The 21,448-nt window shown below is 34.8% G+C and overlaps 1 protein-coding gene across 1 annotated transcript in view; it reads right to left on the bottom strand.

The window, feature by feature from the left end:
• The window catches only part of HEATR5B (HEAT repeat containing 5B), a 153,402-nt gene that overhangs the window by 74,629 nt on the left and 57,325 nt on the right, over positions 1 to 21,448 (bottom strand). Inside the window, exons 19-21 of the mRNA XM_036752266.1 lie at positions 20,891 to 21,050; positions 2,703 to 2,892; positions 1,014 to 1,183 (exon numbers count right to left, since the gene is read on the bottom strand). Of these exons, the coding sequence (XP_036608161.1) occupies positions 1,014 to 1,183; positions 2,703 to 2,892; positions 20,891 to 21,050 (520 nt within the window). The remainder of the gene's footprint in view (positions 1 to 1,013; positions 1,184 to 2,702; positions 2,893 to 20,890; positions 21,051 to 21,448) is intronic.

The raw sequence follows: 21,448 nt of genomic DNA on the forward strand, positions 1-21,448 counted from the left end.
ACTACTAAACAGGTTAAAAGTACAAAGATAAACTTTGAAATAATTTAAAGATTATTTTAGAAGGTACATGATAAATATTCAATATCCTAAAGGAACTGCAGAGGACCCAGAAAACCCAATTATTAATAAGGTAACCCAAATAACAAAAAAATAACAAAAGGGCAATTTATAATATTTTAGTGATCTTTGACTCTTTATACCCTCTTTGCCATTTTCCTTTATCCCAATTAGCTACCAACTCCTATGGATCCTATCTTCAAAAAAATCTCTTCCACAAACATGACCATAGCTCTAGTTCAGGCCCTCATCACCATTCACCTGTCCTAGACCATTTTAACATCCTAATAGGGCTCCCTGCCTCCAGTTTCTCCCTTTTCCAATCTATTCATCACATAGTTGCAAAAAATAATCTTCATAAACCAAGTTCAGTAGTCAACTAATTTGAATCTATGTTAAAAAATGCGTAAAATCCAAATCATATAGAAATATTAACAGAAATTTTGCTTTGAGAAATGGAATTGAAAGTCTTTATAACAATTTTTGTTATTTTGGTACAATAAATCTCATAATCAATGTTTAATATCATATATGACAGAATGTTGGATACTCAAACATATATCATGCTCTATTTAAAAGGAAAAGATCTAAAATAACACAGTAAACATCAGCTTGCCAAAGAACCAGAAATAGAAAGCTATAAAATTCTAAGCCTGACTCTCAGTCTTCGATTATCAAGAAAGAATGCTACAACTAATTATCCCACAAAGTTTCAGGAAGTAGCAAGCTCTGGAAAGGGAAAGGCTTAGTCAAAAGAGATTTGGGCTATCAACTGAAACATTTCTTAAAAGGCAAAGTGAGTTTAGAAAGTGAGGGAAGTACCAGGGTGAGCTCATGGATGATATGCTACAGCTGAAAGCTAGAATTTCGAATTCATGAGAGTCAACTGATTTTTTTTCCTTAGTAAATAAATTTTTGGACTTCCAGCACAAGTAAATCAAAAGTGTTATACTTACACAAAGGCTAGGAACCAGACTAGATAGATTAACATGCCGTGGTGCAAACATATGTAGCTGCTGAAGGCAAGAGATGGCAGCTGCCTGAACAAGAGAATCTGAATGGTCCTGTGTGATTGCACAACCAACCAAACAGGAAGAGCGGATTGTTGAGATTGTTGCTCCATTCCCTAATCCCAGGTAAAAAAAGAAAATTTTTAAAAATATAATTACTTTATTAGACTCATCACAAAAATTATCAAAGAGAATTATACTTTATTATGAAGGTACTGACAAACTACTTTACTGGAGATGGTACTTTTTTTAAAGGTAGAAAATATCTCGATAAAGTTCTAATTTGTTGGTTTAAATGCTTAATAGATCTATCTACTCTTAGATATACCTGCTGGAAAAAATTGCACTATTGTTTAACTCCTTTACTATCCTATCCGAAAGAATGTGATAAGCACCAAAAACTGTTCAATGGCATAGCCTGTAAAATTAATGAATGCTACTGCTGATTCATCTTGACCATAATTTCGGTTTCCCAACAAATGTTAAAGAGAATATGTAGAGACACTGACTAAAAGAAATCATATTATATATCACAAACAAATGCTAAAGAAAACATTCTAAACTAAATTCTAAACAGTGTGTTCATTTAAACCATCTGCCTAATATAAAGAAAACAGTTTCATAGATAAAAATGGCCTAAGTGGAAAATCACAATTTTGTATACTTCTCTGATGTAGGTGTGAGTGTCAAATAGGGGAGAAAGAAGAGGTAAAGGAAGAAGAAGGAGAGGAAGAGGTAGAGAGATAAAGAGAGGGAGATGGAGGAGAAGGAGAAGGAAGAGGAGAAGAAGGACAAGGTGAAGGGCAAGGACAAAGACAGAAACAAGGACAAGGAGAAGGAAAAAGAGAAGGAGTAGAAGAGGAGGAGGAAGAAGAAGAAAAAAAGAAAGAAGAGGAAGAAAAATTTTCATTATCAAAAACATTTATTAATCATGCATGTTTAATAAATATTAATTCAGTTATTCTGGCATTAGTCTTTTGAGGGAGGATCTAAGACTTACTATACTGGTTTAAATATTTTCCCAAATCCTACCAATCTGTATTATATAAACTTTAAGGAAATCTTTAATCATTTTTTTCAATGCATGTTTTCTTTCAAAGAGCTCTCATTTTATTAATAATAATAACTAAAATTATTAGTATTTTAAGGATTACAAAGTACTTAATATATTTCATTTGCTCTTCACAACAACCCTATGGGAGATACTATCATTAGCCCTATTTTACAGATGAAGAAACTGAAGCTGAGATCAGGTAAGTAAGTTGCCCTGTGTCACAAGAGCTATAGTCTCTATAAGGACAAATATCCTTGTTTTTCAGGTGAAGAAACTGAGGTTGTGGTAAAATGACTGGCCCAAAATTACTCATTTCCCAATTGCCAGAATTCCTTCCATGAAAGTTCTTTCTTCCTCTCTTTAACAAAGAGTTGTCACCTTAAAGATTTAACTGAGGTTCACTTTATATTTAGAGTCAATTTACATTCAAAATAAGATGCCAAATAGACATTGTATATTTCCAGTGTTCCATGAAACAGAGTTATGAAACTTTAAATTAATATGATGCTAGAACAAGAATTTTGAAAAGAGTTAGGGTTAACAGTCTTTTTCTTCAACATCAAAATTTGAAATTCACTTACCCTGTAGTTCAGGTCCAACAGTGGTTATTATAGCACCTAAACATCGACCCAAACACTGATGAACTTCTGTATGTGAAGGTGGAACTGTCAATAGCAATGTGAGAACTAGGGACAAAGTTGGTTCAACATAACCACGATACATTGGCCCACTAGAATCCACTATCAAAGCAAGTGAATGAAGAGACCAGGTCTGAAATCAGAGGAAAACATATTTAATTTTATTTGGGGGAGCATATTAGGATATTTTAAACTGATTTCTTACTATCTACCCATCGTGTCATGGAAATAACCCTATGTTCTTGAAGGACATACCAATGTAGAACAAACTTTAGCAGGTTTTACCAAACTACAAAGGCTTCAAGGTCCAATGATAGACTGGGCATCTATTGTCTGAAGACCAGCCTAAATAAGTTTGGAGAGGTTCATCACCAATTTGGCAAAGGATAATCAGCTTTTTGGCCACAAAAACTCTGATAGATGAATTATTAAATTATAGTTAAGTTGTGATCTGGATGAGGAGAGGAAGTAGCACCACAGATTAAATTAAAATCTTACAAGTATTAAAATAATTTATAAAAAATAACTAATAATAATCAAAATTTATATAACTCTTACTATATTCCAGGCACTGTGATAAGGGCTTACAATTATTATCTTATTTGACCCTCACAACAACCCAGGGAAGACATTTTACAGATGAGGAAACCCAGGCAAACAAAGGTTAGTGACCTTACCAAGGGTCACAGAGCTAGACAGTGTCTGAGGCCATATATGAACTCAGTCTGCCTAAAACATTACCCTAAATTTTCGTAACCATCTTAAGTGGCTTTCAAATGTATTAAGTTATTGTTGTGTCATTTCAATCATGTCCAACTCTTTGTGACCCCATTTGGGGTTTTCTTGGCAAAGATACTAGGGTGGTTTGCAATTTCCTCCTACAGCTCTTTTACAGATGAGGATCTGAAGCATACACAGTTAAGTGAAATGCCCCAGGGTCCCACAACTAGTAAGTGTCTGAAGCTACCTTTGAATTCAGTATTGTGTCTTCCTGGCTCCACACCCAGCACACTATCCACTGTACCACCTAGCTGCCCTGTATTCTTTAAGCACATTATGCAAAAAAAAACCTAAGATCTACTTTATAACAACAAATAATAAAATACTTTTTAAAACAACAGTTAAGGTTTCTATAGAGAATGAGCCATAGAACAAAGTTCTATAGTCTTTTCTTCTGTTTTGGGAATGTGGCATTTTAATTTAGTTTAGTTTAGTTTAATTAAGTTTTAGTTCCATTCACAAATACTTGTAAAACATCCGATTAGATACAAGACATTGGAAAAATAAAAACAATTTTAAGAATATTGTCCTTTCTTTAGTAATGCCCTTATTTTCTTCTTCTGATCTGAAATAATTTTTGAAGTAAAAATTTTATTATTTTTAATTTTTAAAAAAATTCTGTTCATCATCAATGAAGATGAAATTAAAGAAATCATTAAGAAAAATTCTGCCCAATTATATCCATCTAAATGAATTGGATGAAAGTTTACAAAAATATAAATTGCCTCAATAGAACATTTAAATAAGCCCATCTTAGAAAAAGAAATTGAATAAGCCATCATGAACTCCCTAAGAAAAAATCCCCAGGCCAGATGGATTCAAAAGTAAATTCTACCACACATTTAAAGAACAATTCCAATACTATATAAATTATGTGGCAAAATGGGCAAAGAAGGAGTCCTACTAAATTCTTTTTATGACACAAATATGGTGCTGATACCTATAACAGGAAGAGCAAAAACAGAGGAAAAAAAAACCTATAGACCAATTTACCTAATGAATACTGATGCAAAATTTTTAAATGAAATACTAGCAAAAGCATTACAGCAACAAATCACAAGGATCATACATTATGAGCAGGTGGGATTTATACCTGGAATAAGGGCTGGTTTAATATTAGGAAAACTATCAGCATAATTGACTATATCGACAACAAAACCAACAGATATCATATCTTTATCTCAATAGATGCAGAAAAAGCTTTGGACAAAACACAGCACCCACTCCTATTAAAAACACTAGAGAACATGGGAATAAATGGAGCTTTCCTTAAAATGATATGTAGTATCTGTCTAAAACCATCCGGAAGCATTAATTGTCATTGATAAGCTAGAAGCCTTCCCAATAAGATCAGGGGTGAAGCAAGGATGCCCATTATCACCACTATTTTTTACTACTGTTCTAGAAATATTAGCTATAGCAATAAGAGAAGAAAAAGAAATTGAAGGAATTAGAATAGAGAGTGAAGAAATAAAATTATCACTCAGCATTTGAAAGATGGTATGCTTAGAGAATCCTGGAGAATCAACCAAAAAAAAGTACTAGAAAATATTAACAACTTTAGCAAAGTGGTAGATTATAAAGTAAACCCACATATACCCAGAATTTCTATGTATTACCAACAAAGCCCAGCAGCAAGAGATAGAAAAAGAAATTCCATTTAAAATAACTGTAGACAATATAAAAAACTTAGGAGTCTATCTAACAAGAAAACTATAGGAACCATATGAACACAATTTCAAAACACTTTTCACACAAAGCCAGATCTAAACAATTGGAATAATAACAATTGCTTGTGAGTAGGCCAAGGTAATATAATAAAAATGATAATTCTACCTAAATTAATTTACTAATTCAATGCCTTACAATCAAACTACCAAAAAACTACTTTATATAGCTAGAAAAACAAAACAAAACAAAATTTATCTGAAAGAATAAAAGGTCAAGAATATCAAGGGAATGGGGAAAAAATGCCAAGGAAGGTGGCTTAGCCATACCAGATCTTAAACAATATTATAAAGCAGCAATCAAAACTATCTGGTATTGGTTAAGAAACAGAGCAGTGGATCAGTGGAATAGATTAGGTACAAGAGACACAGTAGTAGATGAACATAGTAATCTAGTGTTTGATATACCCAAAGACTCCAGCTTCTCGGATAAGAACTCATTATTTAACAAAAACTGCTTCAAAAAACAGGAAACCAGCGTGGCAGAAATTAGGCATAGACCAACATTTTACACTGTGCACTAAGATAAAGTCAAAATGGGTATGTGATTTAGACATAAAGGGTGATATCGCAAATTAGAAAAGCAAAGAATAGTTCACCTATCAGATCTGTGGAGAAGGGAAGAATTTTTGACCAAACAAGAACAGAGAGGATTATAGGAAATAAAATGTATAATTTTGATTATATTAAATTTTAAAATGTTTGCACAAACAAAACCAATGCAACCAAGATTAGAAGGAAAACAGAAAGCTGGGGAAGAATTTTTACTGCAAGTGTCTCTGATAAAGGCCTTATTTCTCAAATATATAGAGAACTGAATCAAATCTATAAGAATACAAGCCATTTCCCTAGACAAGTGATCAAATGATAAGAGCAGGCAGTTTTCAGATGAAGAAATCAAAGCTATCTCTAGTCATAAAAGAGTGCTCTAAATCACTACTGATTAGAGATAAGCAAATTAAAAAAACTCTGAGGAACCACCTCAAACCATCAGACTGGCTAATGTGACAGAAAAGGAAAATGACAACTGTAGAAGGGAATATGGGAAAATTGGGACACTAATGTACTGTTGGTGCAGTTATGAACTCCAGTTATCCTGGAGAGCAATTTGGAACTATGCTCAAAGGGCAACCAAACTGTGCACACCCTTTGATCCAGCAATACCACTATTTGGTCTCTGTCTCTGTTTTGAATCCATCATAAAAAAGGGGGAAAAAATTTAAATGTACATGAATATTTGTAGCAGTTCTTTTTCTGTTGGTAAGGACTGGGAATTGAGGGGATGTCCATCAAATAGGGAATGGCTGAACAAGTTGTGGCATATGAATGTAATGGAATACTATTGGGCTATAATAAATGATAAGCACGCAGATTTCAGAAAAACCTGGAAAGACTTACATGAACTGATGCTGAGCAAAGTGAGCAGAACTGGGAGAACATGTACACAGTAGTAATAGCAACATTGTACAATGATCAACTATGAATAACTTCGCTCTTCTCAGCAATACAATGATCCAAGACAATTCAAAGGACTCATGATGAAAAATGCTATCCACATTCAGGTAAAGAACTAATGTAGTCTGAATACAAATCAAAGCATATTATTTTCACTTTCTTAATTTTTTTTCACAGTTCTTTTCTTTTGGCCTGTTTCTTTTCTCACCACATGACTAACATGGAAATATGTTTAAATGATTGCACATACATAACCTACATCAAATTGCTTACCATTTTAGAGAAGAGAAGAGAGAAAATTTGGAACTCAAAATTTTTTTAAATGAATTTTTTAAATTGTCTTTACTTGTAATTGGAAAAAAATAAAATTATTTTTAAAATTCTGAGAATGTATACTCCCCCACAAAGGAATATTTCTATGTAGAAAGTAAAACAGAAAATGAAGATAAATGAAACCTGCATCTCTATCATGTATTACGTTTTTTAAAAATCATAATAAATTCATCATGTTACTTTCGAAGTTGTCCTGAATGTTTAGGTTTCCTTCTGAACACCTTTCTGTTGTCTTTTGTGAATTTTAAAAGTGCTTTAATGATACTTTTTAAAGCAACACTATCCCCAGCTCTCTTTGCCCCTAAGCCTCAAATGAAAAATAAACCACAATTTTTGTAACAAATAGGCATTTTCAAGCAAAGCAAATCCACACATTTTCCATGTCCAAAAGCTTACTTCATTCTGCCCCTTAAATCCTACACTCCTCTGTCAGCAGACTTCATTATTAGTCCTCTGGAATTATAGCATTGCTCAGTGTTCTTAAGTCTTCTTTACAATGTTGCTGTTACTTTACAAATTGTTTTCCACTAAAATAAATTTTTACAGCAAGATGCTCAAAACATGGCTTTCATGAGAGCCTTACGAAAAGCTAAATAGAGCAAATGTTGGTTGTATGGCATAATGGTAACTACAAATGTCTCCAAAGTAAAATTTCAAAAATCTCAGAATTTCCAAGTTGGAGGCAACAGCAAAGACCATCCTGTTCCAAGTTAATACCTAAAAAAGAATCCCTCTACAACATATGTGAGAAATTGTTGTCCACCTACAAGAGTGAATACACCAACTCCTGAAGCATTACCGTCACTACTACCTCCATCACATTTCTAAATAGTTTTAATCTTAACAAAGTTTTTCCTTATATCAAGCCTAAATTTGCTGCTTCTCAACTTTCACACACCATATACCCAACAGTCATAGTTACACTACTACAGATATAGAAAAATGAAAAGATCTTCAACAAGAAAACATTAGAGACCAAGAATGTAGGCACAATTTTGAGTCCAACTCCAATACCTTAATCATCAAGTAGAGGTGATTCTACACAGGGTCAAAGCATTTGGAGCTATAAGTCCAAAAGAAACCATGAAAACTGTTATAGTTTTTGTGCCAAAAATTTATTGAGGAAAATGACTTAGAAGTTTTATGTAGAATTTGACAAAATGCTCAAACCAAGTTATCATATACTTAAATCATGGAGCAGAAAATTTATCAGGAAATATAGTTGGGGGGCAGCTAGGTGGCGCAGTGAGTAAAGCACCAGCCCTGGAGTCAGGAGGACCTGAGTTCAAATCCAGCCTCAGACACTTGATACACTTACTACCTGTGTGACCTTGGGCAAGTCACTTAACCCCAATTGCCCTACCTTCCCCCCTACAAAAAAAAAAAGAAAATATAGCTGGGACAGTAGAAAGAAGCAATGGAGTGAGGAGCTTCCCCCCACTCAACTCTTCTAAACACATCCAAAAAACGTGTTAAACTAAATTCTGATGGGGAACTCCCAAGAAAAAGCCACAGTGAATCATTATTCTAATATAGGTTAGCATTGGCAAACAGAGAGGTTTGGGGACAGGGCCTAGTGTGGAACATGCCAAGTCTGGAGTATACCAACCACCAAGAAAAGGTATGAACCAGGGCAAGAAAGAATTCACAGACCCATTCTGGGGTGCCCCAATACTCACAGTGGGACACCACGATGGGGACCAGTGTGAATTGGCAGTTTTGTTACTTACTACCTAGTTTCAGGCCGCAGACCCAAAGTGGACCCTCCCTTCTTCCCCATTCCTCTTTCCACAATGATCTCAGGAATTAGAAAGTATACCAAGAGAGAAGCAAGGTCAGAAGCAAGCAGGAGTGATGTGATTCAGACCCCAGGAACAGATCAGGTTATCAGTTCCAGCCTCCAGCCCAGTCAGAAGCCTGCAGAGGAATAAGCAGGGAGGAATTCCAGACTCAAAGAAGCCAACAGCTCTGTAACTCTGAACCAGCAGAGCTTACCAACTGGCTGATAGCTGCTAAGTCCAGCAGCAGTCTACTATTGACTGTCTAGAGCCAAATTCAGGTCAGGAAGTTGTGGAGCTCAGACCAGGGGGCAATAATCAGTCTTTGCCATGAATAAGGTCAATTTGGGATCACTGAAAGCTTATACGTCCTAAGCCTGAGTTGTCCCTGAGATCCTAAAACAACACTAATAAATAAGCCAAGAAAACAATAGGACCAAACTAGATCTTCCATACAGAAGTGCTTGGCCCTAACATAAAGTCCAAAGTCAGGAAGGAGGTTGGAAGAATGAGCAAGCAAAAAGCAATACTACCATAAAAAGCTATTATGGTGACAAGAACACTTAAGAAACAAACCCAGAAGAAAAGAATGACTCCACAAAATCTACAAGCAAAGCCTCAGTCAGTCCTGCTTAGTCAGACAGTCAGCAGTAGTCCCTACTATGTTGTCAGACATTACACTAAGCTCAAGGTATACAAAAAGAGGCAAAAGACAGTCCCTGCAATCAAGGAGCTGATGATCTAATTGGAAGACAACAAGAAAATAAATAAGTACAAACAAGCTATATAAAGGGCAAAGAAGAAATAATTAAGAGAGGAAAAAGCACTATAATTAAGAGGGATTGGGAAACGCTTCCTGTAGATGGCAGGATTTTACCGTATTTCCCCATATATATGATGCACCTTAATTGTGGGGCCTGAAATTTGAAAAAAAATGTATTACGTAGTTATTGAACTCAAGTTTTATCTGCTCATAGCTTTCAGGCATCTTTTGGGCAAATCTGGTGCATGTATGCATGCATGCTTAGTCCATTCTGTTTCATGAACCTGAAGCACCAATTGTGTCCTCCTTTGAAATCAATAACTTCTTTTTCATCAGCAATTCTTCTTGCCTCATGCTGAACCATCTTTGTGGACACAGGGATTCCAACTGCACTTTGCTCTTCGATCCATATCTTCAATTCCCTCTCGAAATCAGCCCATTTTGTTGACTTGCCTCTCATGGCCTTCTTCTGCCCTGGCGTTTTCAGCAGGGTTTCTTCTTCCTGCAGCCAGTCTTGGATTATTTTCTCAGTTGGAGGAGGACCAAACTTACGTTCAGCAGCACGATTTCCATTCATTTTTGCAAATTGGATCACTTTTAACTTGAATTCAGCACTGTACGAAAATCTTTTCTGAGCCATTTCTGGGCAGTACATGGCAAAACATAACCTAATATTGCCAGTAACAAATGCGAAACAATGAGCACAAAGACAACAAGCATGGAGAAAGCAAGAAATGCAAGTAAAAAAATCTACAACAATGGGTGCAAAAAAAACATGAAAAAGCAGTAAATGCAAGTAAAAAAACTACAACTACTATATAAGATGCGTCCAGTTTTTAGACCCCAAATTTTTCGGAAAAGGGTGTGTCTTATACATGGGGAAATATGGTAGTTGGGACTTGAAGGAAGTGGGGTGAGGTGGGGGTATGGGGGTGGGGAGAGAAAGGGGTCAGAGAAAATGCCAAGAGCTAAGAAATGAAGCATCTTGTTTGTGTAAAAGTAAGGAGGCCAATGTCACTAGATCAAAGATGTGGCAAAGAGTAAGGTATAAGAAAACTAGGGGAGAGAGGTGGACTGATGTTGGTTATGAACACAGGACTTTATATTTGATCCTGGAGGTGATAGATAACCACTGAAATGTATTGAGTACAAGGATGACACGGTTGGACCTGCACTTTAAGAAAATCACTTTGTGGCTGAATGGAGGATGGATTGGAATGGAAAGAGCCTTGTGGTAGGGAAGCTAACCAACAGATTTTTGCAATAGTCCAAGAGTGAGGTGATATGGATCCATACCAGGGCAAAGGTGGTAATAGAGGAAAGAAGGAGGCATATTCAAGAAATGTTGCAAAGGCGAAATCAACAAGGCTTGGCAATAGATTGGATATGGAAGGTGAAAGATAATGAAGAATCAAGGATGACACCTAGTTTGTGAGCCTGGTGTCTTGGAAGAATGGTGGTGGTGCTCTTGACAATAGTTTGGAAGAGGGGAGGGTTTAGAGGGGAAAATAATTAGTTAAGTTTAGTCATCTCATCCAGTTCAAGATGTCTGAAAGGTAGTTGGAAATGTAAGACTGGAGGTCAGCAAAGAGGGCAGGGCAGGATAGGTATATTGGAAAACCATTGTGTAGAGATGATAATTAAATACTTGGGAGTTGATAAGATAAGCAAGTGAAATAGTAGAGAGAGAGAAGAGAAGAGCACCCAAGACAGAGCCCTGAAGAACCTCTACAGTTAATCGTCATGACTGAGAAACTAGCAGAAGAGAGTGAAAAAGAACAGTCTGCTAAGTAGGAAGAGAAACAAACAGAGAAAAACACAACTTGGGCACAAATTCAACTAAAATTCTTGAAAGAAATCAAATAAGAGTTTAAAAAACAGAATTAAGATTTTTTTTTTTTTGTCAAAGGAATGAGAGTTCTAAAGGAAAAAATTGGAAAAGAAACAAGAACTATGGAAGAAAGAATTGGAAGTGTAATTAACAGGTTGGCACAAGAGGTACAAAACCTTTCCCAAGCAACAAACTCTCTAAAAATTCAAACTACCCAAATAGAAGCCAAATATTCCACGAGACATCAAAAAATATTAAAACAAAGTCATGACTGAAATTTTCTTTAAAAATTTTAATTATCTATTTCATAAGAAAAACTGACCTAGAAAACAGAACAAAGAAAAGAAATTAAGAATCATTAGACTGAGTGCCATGACAAAAAAAAAAAAGCCCCTACACATTCTATTTCAAGAAATCTTAATAGGAAACTGTCCAGGTCTCTTAGAACCAGAGGGCAAAATGGAAATAGCCTTACATAATCAGAGAAGAAAAGTAAACATCCATATAAACCAAATAAGGTCAGGGGGAGAGGGGGGAAGAGACACAGTTGACCCTGCAAACTTGACTCTCATCTAAACTGATCAAAAGAGAGAAGAATAAGCAAAAGTTCATTGCAAAAACACCTTTCATTCAACAAAGAAATTGAAAGGAATGGGAAGAAGGTATTGGAGGCAGGGTAGATTAAGGGAGGGATCAGTTCTAAACAAAGCAAACTCTAAGGATGCATGAAATATTTATAGCTCTCTTTGAAGTAGTAGAGTATGGGAATCTGAAGGGATGCTTATAAATTGAGGAAAGGCTAAACAAATTATGGTACATAAATGTGATGGAAAACTATTGTGCTATGAAAAAAATGGTGAAGGAGTTGGTTTTAGAGTAATCTGGGAAGGTTCTCCATTTCCTACCTGGCTACAGTCTTCTAGATATCTTTTGATTTCTGCATCATGCACCTACTCCCAGGTACTCCTGAACCTGCTTTTCAGTTTCCTTTTAAGTGTTGTGTCTCTCAATAGATTCTGAGACCCCTGAGATCAGGTAATGACTTATTATCTATTAAGCATGTTACTTATCTGAGGCTCAGACCCCATCATTTTTAAATGATTTGGGTGGAACAGATGACCTTTCAGGTCCCCTCCAATTCTAAATCTGGTGATGGTGCTAGGAATACAAAATCCCATTGCATTGTACATTGATTACAAAAAAGTATTTGATTCCATAAAGCAACACACAGTTTTAAATGATCTCTAATATGTCTTTCCATATTTTTTAATCATATAAGATACTTTGTTAAATACAATACCTGAAACACTCTGATTTTAAAAATCAAGCAAAGCTTATAAAACAAGGTGGCATATGCTCACTAAAGTTCCTTGCCACCATCATGAAAAATATTATGTGCAAAGTTTAAATTGAAAAGTGATTCTCTAGGGTTGTTTAAATTATTTTTTTTTACTACATTGACTGCAATTAGCCCTTTAAAAATGGGACTAATAAATCATAAAGCAAATCTCAAGCAAACAATGAATATATAATGCAGATTATGATATGCAGTCAATTAACTTAGTATATGTGAACATAGCTGCAGTGTAAAAGTGTTAGATTTGGAGTCAGAGGATTTGGATTCAAATCCTGGCTCTATTGCTGACAAGGCCCACAGCTCATGCCACTTACACTGTGCTGTGCTCCCAGTCAGCCCTAACCCACTGTCCATAGACCTCTTTTGTCTGTCTTCCTAAGATGCCCTGGCCTGAAAAATAAATGACTCATGACTTTTTGTTGGATTTTCCACTCAGAATTTGTTAAGGAGTGTTTTTTTTAAGTTGTTATAGAAGAGTTATATTGGGAGAACTTGGCAAGAATGCTGGTCTCTATCCCAAAGAGATTGCAAAAAGGAAAAATGAACCTTTATGTACAAAAATATTTACAGCAGCTCTTTTCGTGGTGGCAAAGAACTGAAAATTGAGGGGATATCCAGCAGTTGGGGAATGGCTGAACAAGATATGGAATGTAATGGAATACTATTGGGCTACAAGAAATGACAAGCAGGCTGAGTTCAAAGATTTACATGAACTGATGCAAACTGAAATGAGCAGAACCAGGAGAACACAGTAATAGCAACATTTTACTATGAGCAACTATGAATGACTTAGATATTCTCAGCTATACAATGATCCAAGGCAATACCAAAGAACTCATGGTGGAAAATACTATCCATATCCAGAAAAAGAACTGATGGAGTCTGAATGCAGATAGAAGCATACTATTTTTACTTTCCTTATTTTTGTCATGGTTCTTTTCTTTTGGGCCTGTTTCTTCTTTCACAACATGACTAATATGGAAATATGTTTTTTACATGATTGCACACATATAACCTATGTCAAATTGCTTACTGTCTTAGCAAGGGGGTAGTTGAAGGAAAAAATTCTGAACACCAAAATTTTTAAAAATGAATGTTAAAAATTGTCTTTACAGGTAATTAGAAGAAATAAAACAATATTTTAAAAAAGAATGCTGGTCTCACTCTGCCATTTGGCTTTGTGACCAGGAAGAAAAATATAAAAAAATTTTGTTCATCTGTTTTCAAAAAGGATCAATGACATCATGCATTTATGTCTTGACTTGCACATGAATTGTATTTATGTGAGGCATAGTTATACAGTCGGTCTCACTCTCCCTTTCCGAATCATCTAAGTCCAGTGGCAAGACAAAAGACAGGATGACTGGCAATGGCCCAGGATACAGCAAATGATCTTGTTGTCTTTGATGTCTGACCAAGTTCTAAGACCTAAACAGTGCCTCCTTCAGCCACCTTCATGGCTGTTGGAACAAATGTTTTCATCTACCCATTCTGTCAGAAGAAGTCTTCACATGCTTGGGGTAGACATCTCTCTAACTCACCAATGGGTTTGAGGTTTCTTGGTTACCCTCAGTCTGGTTTGGCACATCTGCTGAGATGGTTTTATCACGGTGTGGCCTCTGTGCATGCTATAGCTTCTTGGAGCCACAGGTACAAGTTAAGTGCCCGGCAGACAGGGGCAGCTAGGTGGCACAGTGAGTAGAGCACTGGCCCTGGAGTCAGGAGGACCTGAATTTAAATCTGGCCTCAGACATTTGACATACTTACTAGCTGTGTGACCTTGGGCAAGCCACTTAACCCCAATTGCCCTGCCTTTCCCCCTCCAAAAAATAAAATAAAATGAAATTTGGGGGCAGCTAGGTGGTGCAGTGAGTAGAACACTGGCCCTGGAGTCAGGAGGACCTGGATTCAAATCCGGCCTCAGACACTTGACACACTTACTAGCTGTGTGACCTTGAGCAAGTCACTTAACCCCAATCACCCTGCCTTCTCCCCTCCAAAAAAGAGAAGAAAACAAAAGAAAAAGTTCCAGACAGACACCAAAGATGGATAAGCAGCCCTGAAAGAGCTTGGTAAGCCCTCACACCAGAAATGCTAGTCCTCCATCAATACCTCATATACCCCAAAGCTGGTATCTAATTTGCATGATATTTCTATCTGAATTATATGGGCACTCTCTCCACCACAGATAAGTACAAGGTCTGGCCTCAGACATTTGCTGACTATGTGACCCTGGGTAAGTCACTTGGCCCTGTTTGCCTCAGTTTCCTCATCTGTAGAATAAGCTGGGGGAGCAAATGCAAAGCCACTCTAGCATCTTTGCCAGGAAAGCCCTAGATGGGGTCATGAGGAGTTAGACATGACTGGGCTGACTCACCAACAATGATCAGAGCAAAAGAGTGTTTCTAAAAGTTAATCATTACCCTTGGGGAGAAAAAAAATTAATACAATTTTTCAGTTTGCTAAATCTACAGTAATCATAGCAAAATTCACTAGGCTGAAAATGTATATTCAGTCAATATGGACAAAATCATTGAAAAATAGATTCAGAGTTAGAGACAGATCTAGAACTTAGGTTACTAATCCTCTTCCAACCCTTCATTCCTATATAACTTTCTTGCCCAATCTCTCATTTCACAGAGGAAGAAACTAAGGCTTGGATTCAAATCCCAGATCTGCCACTTACAATGTGTTTTATCTTCAGTAAGTCACTTCCCCTCTCTGAGTCTTAGCTCTTTCATCAGTAAAATAGAATGAGGAGATCAGAAGGCATGACTTCTGAGCTCCCTATCAATCCCAAATCTATGATCCTTTGAACTTATATATATGAACCGGTAATGCCAGTGAAGATGCATATAATTGGGGAAGGATGAAAGATGGTCACGAAATGGGAGTGAGCATTGGCACCATATACTATGATGTTTGTGCAAAGCTGTAGCTATAGATTGTCCAGAATTAAAAAGAAAGAATTAATAGCTTGGAAAAAGAGACACAAACTTTCCTGAAGAAAAAACTCTTTGAAAATTAGAACTGGCTAAATAGAAGCTAATGACTCCATGAGACATGAGAAGATGTGAAATATTTCACAGATGAAAGAACTGACCTGGAAAACAAATAAAGGTGAGATGATTTAAGAATCACTGGACAAGTAGAAAAGCATGAACAATTTTTTTTTAAAGCCTAGGCATCATATTTCAAAGTATCATAAAAGAAAACTTCCCAAATATCTTAGAACTAGAGGGCAAAGTACAAATTTTTAAAATCCACCAGTCACTTTCTGAAAGAAATTCCAAAATCAAAACTCCCAGGAATATTATAACCAAAACCCAGAGTTTCCGGGTTAAGGAAGGAACTACAGGGTGGAGTAGGCAACACTGGAATCTAACATCTGAATTAGTTAAAGGAAGGAAGGCTATAGCTACACACATAGTTACAAAGAAATATATTTTACCCAACAGGGAAATAGGTTAGAAAAGAGTTATGGGAAAGGGAAGAATCGGAAGGAGGATATATTAAGGGAGGCAGTAGTCAGAAGCAAAAGAGACTCTTAAAAAATAAAGCAAGGAAAAAGAGAAAGAAAAGTATAATAGAATAGGATGGAAGGAAAAACATGGTTAGCAATCATAACTGTGAATGTGAATGGAACTCACTTACAAAACAAAAAAGTATTAAACAAAAAGGATATAAAACAAAAAAAAAAGATTAGAAATCAGAACCAAACAATATGTTGTACACAAGAAACACACCTGAAATAGAAGGATAGAGAGTTACAATAAGGAGCTAAAGTAGAATTTATTATGTTTCAGCTGAAGTTAAAAAGATGAGGGGGGGTGTGTGTGGAGCATGAGACTGAGATAGCAACCATGATCATAGATAAAGCAAAAGCAAAAATAGACCTAATTAAAAGAGATAAACAAGGAAACTACATTTTGCTAAAAGGTACCATAATCAATGAATTAAGATGAATACTAAATATGTGTGTATGCAACAAATGGCATAGAATTTAAACTCTTTAATGAAAATTTAAATAAGTTATAAGAAAAAATAGTAAAACTAAAATAGCCAGGTACCTCAGTTTACCCCTCTTACACCTAGATAAATCTAACAAAAAATAAACAAGTTAAAGACCTAAAAAAAACTTTAAAAAGTTAGATATAATAGATCTCCGGAGAATACTGAGTGGGAATAGAAAGGAGTATGCCTATCCTAAATTGTGTGTAGCACCTCCAAAAACTTTTCATGTATTAAGGAATAAAAACCTCACAAAAATGCAGAAAAGGAAAAATGTTGAAAGCATCATCTACTGACCATAATGTAATTAAAATTATATTCAGCAAAGGTACTTTGAAGCAAAGATCAAAAACTAAGTGAAAAACTAAATAACTTAATCCCAAAGAATGAGTAGGTCAGAGAACAAATTTTAGAAACAATCAATAATCTCATTAAAGATATTGACAACAATGAAACAACACAGCAGATTTTGGGATGCAGTCAAATCAACACTTTGGGGAAATTTATATCCCCAAATGCCTTCAACAACAAAAGAAAGACCAGATCAATGAATTGGGCATACAACTAAAAAAAAAAACCCTATAAAACCAACATATACCCTCTCCCTCCCTCCAATTAAATACCAAAAAAGAAATTCTGGAAATCAAAGGAGAGATCAATAGAATTAAAAATTAAAAAACCACTGAACTAATAAATAAAACCAGGAGCTCGTTTAAGAAAAAAACAACAAAATAGCAAAATCATTAGCTAATTCAATTTTTTGAAAAAGAAATCAAATTATCAGCCCCAGAAATGAAAAAAATGAATTCACAATGAATGAAGAAGAAATTAAACCAATTATTAGGTGCCATTTTGCCCAACTATATGCCAATAAAACTGACAACCTAGGTGAAATAGATGTTTACAAAAACTAAAATTTTCCAAGTTAACAGAAGAGGAAATAGAATACTTAACCTTTTCATAGAAAAAGAAATTTCCCAAGCTACAAATGAATTCCCAAAGAAAAAACCAAGAAGCAGATGTATTTACAAGTGAATTCCACCAAATTTCTAAAGACCAACTAATTGTTCTTTAACAACATAAACTCTTTTAAAAAATAGTTAAAGAAGGGATCCCACAAAATTCCTTCTGTGACATAAATATGGTCTTGATACCTAAATGAGGAAGAGTAAAAACAGAAAAAACTATTGATCAATTTCCCTAATGAATATTTACGCACAAACTTTAAATAAAATATTAGAAAGGTGACTAGAGCAATAAATCACAATGATCATACTAGAATGAGATTTATACCAGGAATGCAAGGCTGGTTCAATATTAGGAAAAGTATAAACGTTGTTGACCATATAAATAAGAAAAACCAAAAAAATCACAAAATTATTTCAACAGCTACAGAAAAAGCTTTTGAAAAAATAAAACACCCATTCCTTTTAAAAGTACTAGAAAATATAGAAATAGAGCTTTCCTTAAAATGATAAGTATTATCTATATAAAACCAAGAGCAAGGATTATCTATAGCGGGGATAAGCTAAAAGTCTTTCCAAAATCAATGTCCATTATCACTATTATTACACAATACTGTATTAGAAATGTTAGCTAAAAAAGAAAACAAGAAAAAGAAATTGAAAGAATAAGTGAAGGCAAAGAGGAAACAAAACATTATTTTTTGCCTGTGATATGATGTTTAGAACCTTTGAAAGTCAACAAAAAAATAATCAAAACAATTAACATCTTCCACAAAGTTGAAGACTATAAAATAAACTCACACAAATAATTAGCAATACCAATAAAATCCAACAGGAAAAGATAAAAAAGGAAATTACATTTAACATAACAACAAAACATGAAGTACTTGGGAGTCTACCTGCCAAGAAACTCAAAGGAACTATATAAACATAATTACAAAACACTTTTCACAGAAAAAAAGATCCAAATAAATGGAGAAATATTCATTGCTTATGGACAGGCCAAGCCAATATAATAAAAACAATATTACCACCAAAATTAATTTACCATACCAATCCAATTAACAAAGGATTAAGTTATAGAGTTAGAAAAAAATAGTAATAAAATTCAAGTGGAGAAATAAAAGGTAAAGAACATCAACATTAAAAAAGGAAAGAAAGAGGACTAGCAAGTATCAGATTTAAAACTATAACATAAGCTACAATCATCAAAACAATTTGGTGCTGGATAGGAAAAAGAGAAGTTGATCAGTAGAATTGATTGGATACACAACATATGGAGGTAAATAAGCACAGTAATCTAGTATTTGATAAACCTAAAGATCCCAGCTATGGGGACAAAAAATCTTTATTTAATAAAAACTTTGGGAAAACTGGAAAATAATCTGGCAGAAACTAGGTATAAACAAGCATTCACACTATATACCAAGATAAGCTCAAAATGGATACATGATTTAGACATGAAGGGTGAAATAACAAGCAAATCAGTGGAGCATAGGAGAAATTACCTGTTAAACCTATGCATAAGGGAAGAGTTCAGATGACAACGAAAGGCAGAGAGGTTCACAGAAGGTAAAATAAAGAATTTTGATTTTTAAAAATTTAAGTTTTTGAATAAACACAACAAATGGAGCTAAAATTAGAAGAAAAACAGGAAAATGCAAAAAAATTCTTTATAGCAAGTTTCTTGAAAAATCATTTTAAGATATATATGGAGCTGAGCCAAATTTATATGAATAAGAGCTATTTCCCAATCAATAAATGGCCAATGGATATGAACTGGCATTTTCAGAGGAAGAAATTCAACATCCAATCAAATCAAAATTCAATCGATAAACATATGCAAAAAGTGCTCTAAATCACTACTAATTGGAGAAATGCAAAGTAAAACAACCCTGACTCAGCACATCACACCCATCAGATTGGCAAAGTTGACCAAAAAAAGAGAAAATGACGAATGTTGGAAGGATTATGAGAAAACACTTTAATGAACAGCTAGCAGAGATAGGAACCTTGAAAAGCAGGTCTATACCTAATTTTAAAAAGAGAAAAAGGATTAATATGTACAAAAATATTTATAGCAACTCTTTTTGTGGGAGTAAAGAATTAGAAACTGAAAGTACACCCATCAATTAGAGAAGGGCTGAACAAATTATAGTATATGAATGTGATGAAATACTTTTGTGCTATAAGAAATGATGAAAATGATTTTCAGAAAAAAACCTGAGGACTTGTATGAAATGAACTCAGGCAAAGTAAAGTGAGCAGAACCAGAAGAATAGTTTATACAATAACAACAATATCGTAAAAGATAACTTTGAATGACTTAGAACTCTGATCAACACAATAACTAACTACAATTCCAAAGAACTTATGGTGACATACATTATCCATCTCCAGATAAAGCTGATGGACCCCAAGTGCAGAATGAAGCATGTTAATCTTTCTTTTCTTTTCTTTTTTGGACATGGCTAAAGCAGAAATTTTTTTGCAAGAATATATATATATTTGTAATGGGTTTTGTTTTTCTTCTCTTCTCAATGCATGGCATAGCATGGAGACAGAATTTGGAATTGAAAATAAAATTGAATTTTTAAAAAGAAACTATAATTAGTAAGATTTTATGAGTACTAAACTCTTATTTGAAATTTTAGATAATAACAACAAGAACACAGGCTTATGAATCAAAGCCAAAACTGAATAGGATCACAGAATTTTAAAGTAATAAGGAACCTCAGAGATCAACTAGTCAATACACATTACTTTACAGATGAAGGAATAGACCAAAGGCAATAACATGACTTACAAACGTCACACAGCCAGCTAGTGGTAGAGAAAGGGACGAATAGCACACAAAAGAAATCCCGATATTCATTTAACATAATAAATCAAACGATCCAAATTTTTTGAGTCAACGAAAGTACTTTACAGTTTCCTAAATAAGATATATATATAGCCTTATCCCTTTCTCCTTCTTACTTCTGAAATCAGTTCATTGTCCATAAGTAATATCTGACTGACATATGTCCAGTGATGGAGGAAATCTGCATTTTCATTGCAACATATTGAAGAGTTTGCAATTTGGCAGCAAAAAGTAACTTTTTAAAAACAATTTTAAAATCACACTGTACCTGAACTTCAGGTGAAGTTCCATCTTGAGCCAGTGCTAGTAGAATACTAACACTGGTCTTGAGGTGTTGTCCTGATCCTATCCCCCCAACATATCGATGCAGACAGCCAAGAGCCAATGAATGGCCAGTTCGGGAAACAACATCTCGAGCAGATTTTAATCTGAAAAAAAATTTACGTTTAAGATGATTACTTGTAAAGCCAAAATCTGTGAAGAATTTTAGAGAACTGGTACAAACTATACCAAAAGAAAGAGATATATGACCAAAAAGGAAGTGATGTAATATCAGTCAGTAGTAATCAAAGGAGAGTCCATGTTCTCCATCAGCTTACACAGAATGTCTTTTTACATTTATTTGCACTAGGTCTTTGTCCTAATATATGGTCAATTTTTGCAGAAGTTTCAAGTGGTACCTAGTAACACAGTAGCTAGTAACACAGTAATCATAGGAGACTTTAATATCCCTATCTGTGATCTGGATAAATTTAACAAAAATATAAATAAAAACAACAATGTAGAATTGAATAAATTTATGGCTAAAACAGAACTAAAGACTCAT

The sequence above is a fragment of the Trichosurus vulpecula genome, chromosome 3 (genome assembly GCF_011100635.1).
Source record: "Trichosurus vulpecula isolate mTriVul1 chromosome 3, mTriVul1.pri, whole genome shotgun sequence".
In the NCBI taxonomy this organism is placed as follows: domain Eukaryota; kingdom Metazoa; phylum Chordata; class Mammalia; order Diprotodontia; family Phalangeridae; genus Trichosurus; species Trichosurus vulpecula.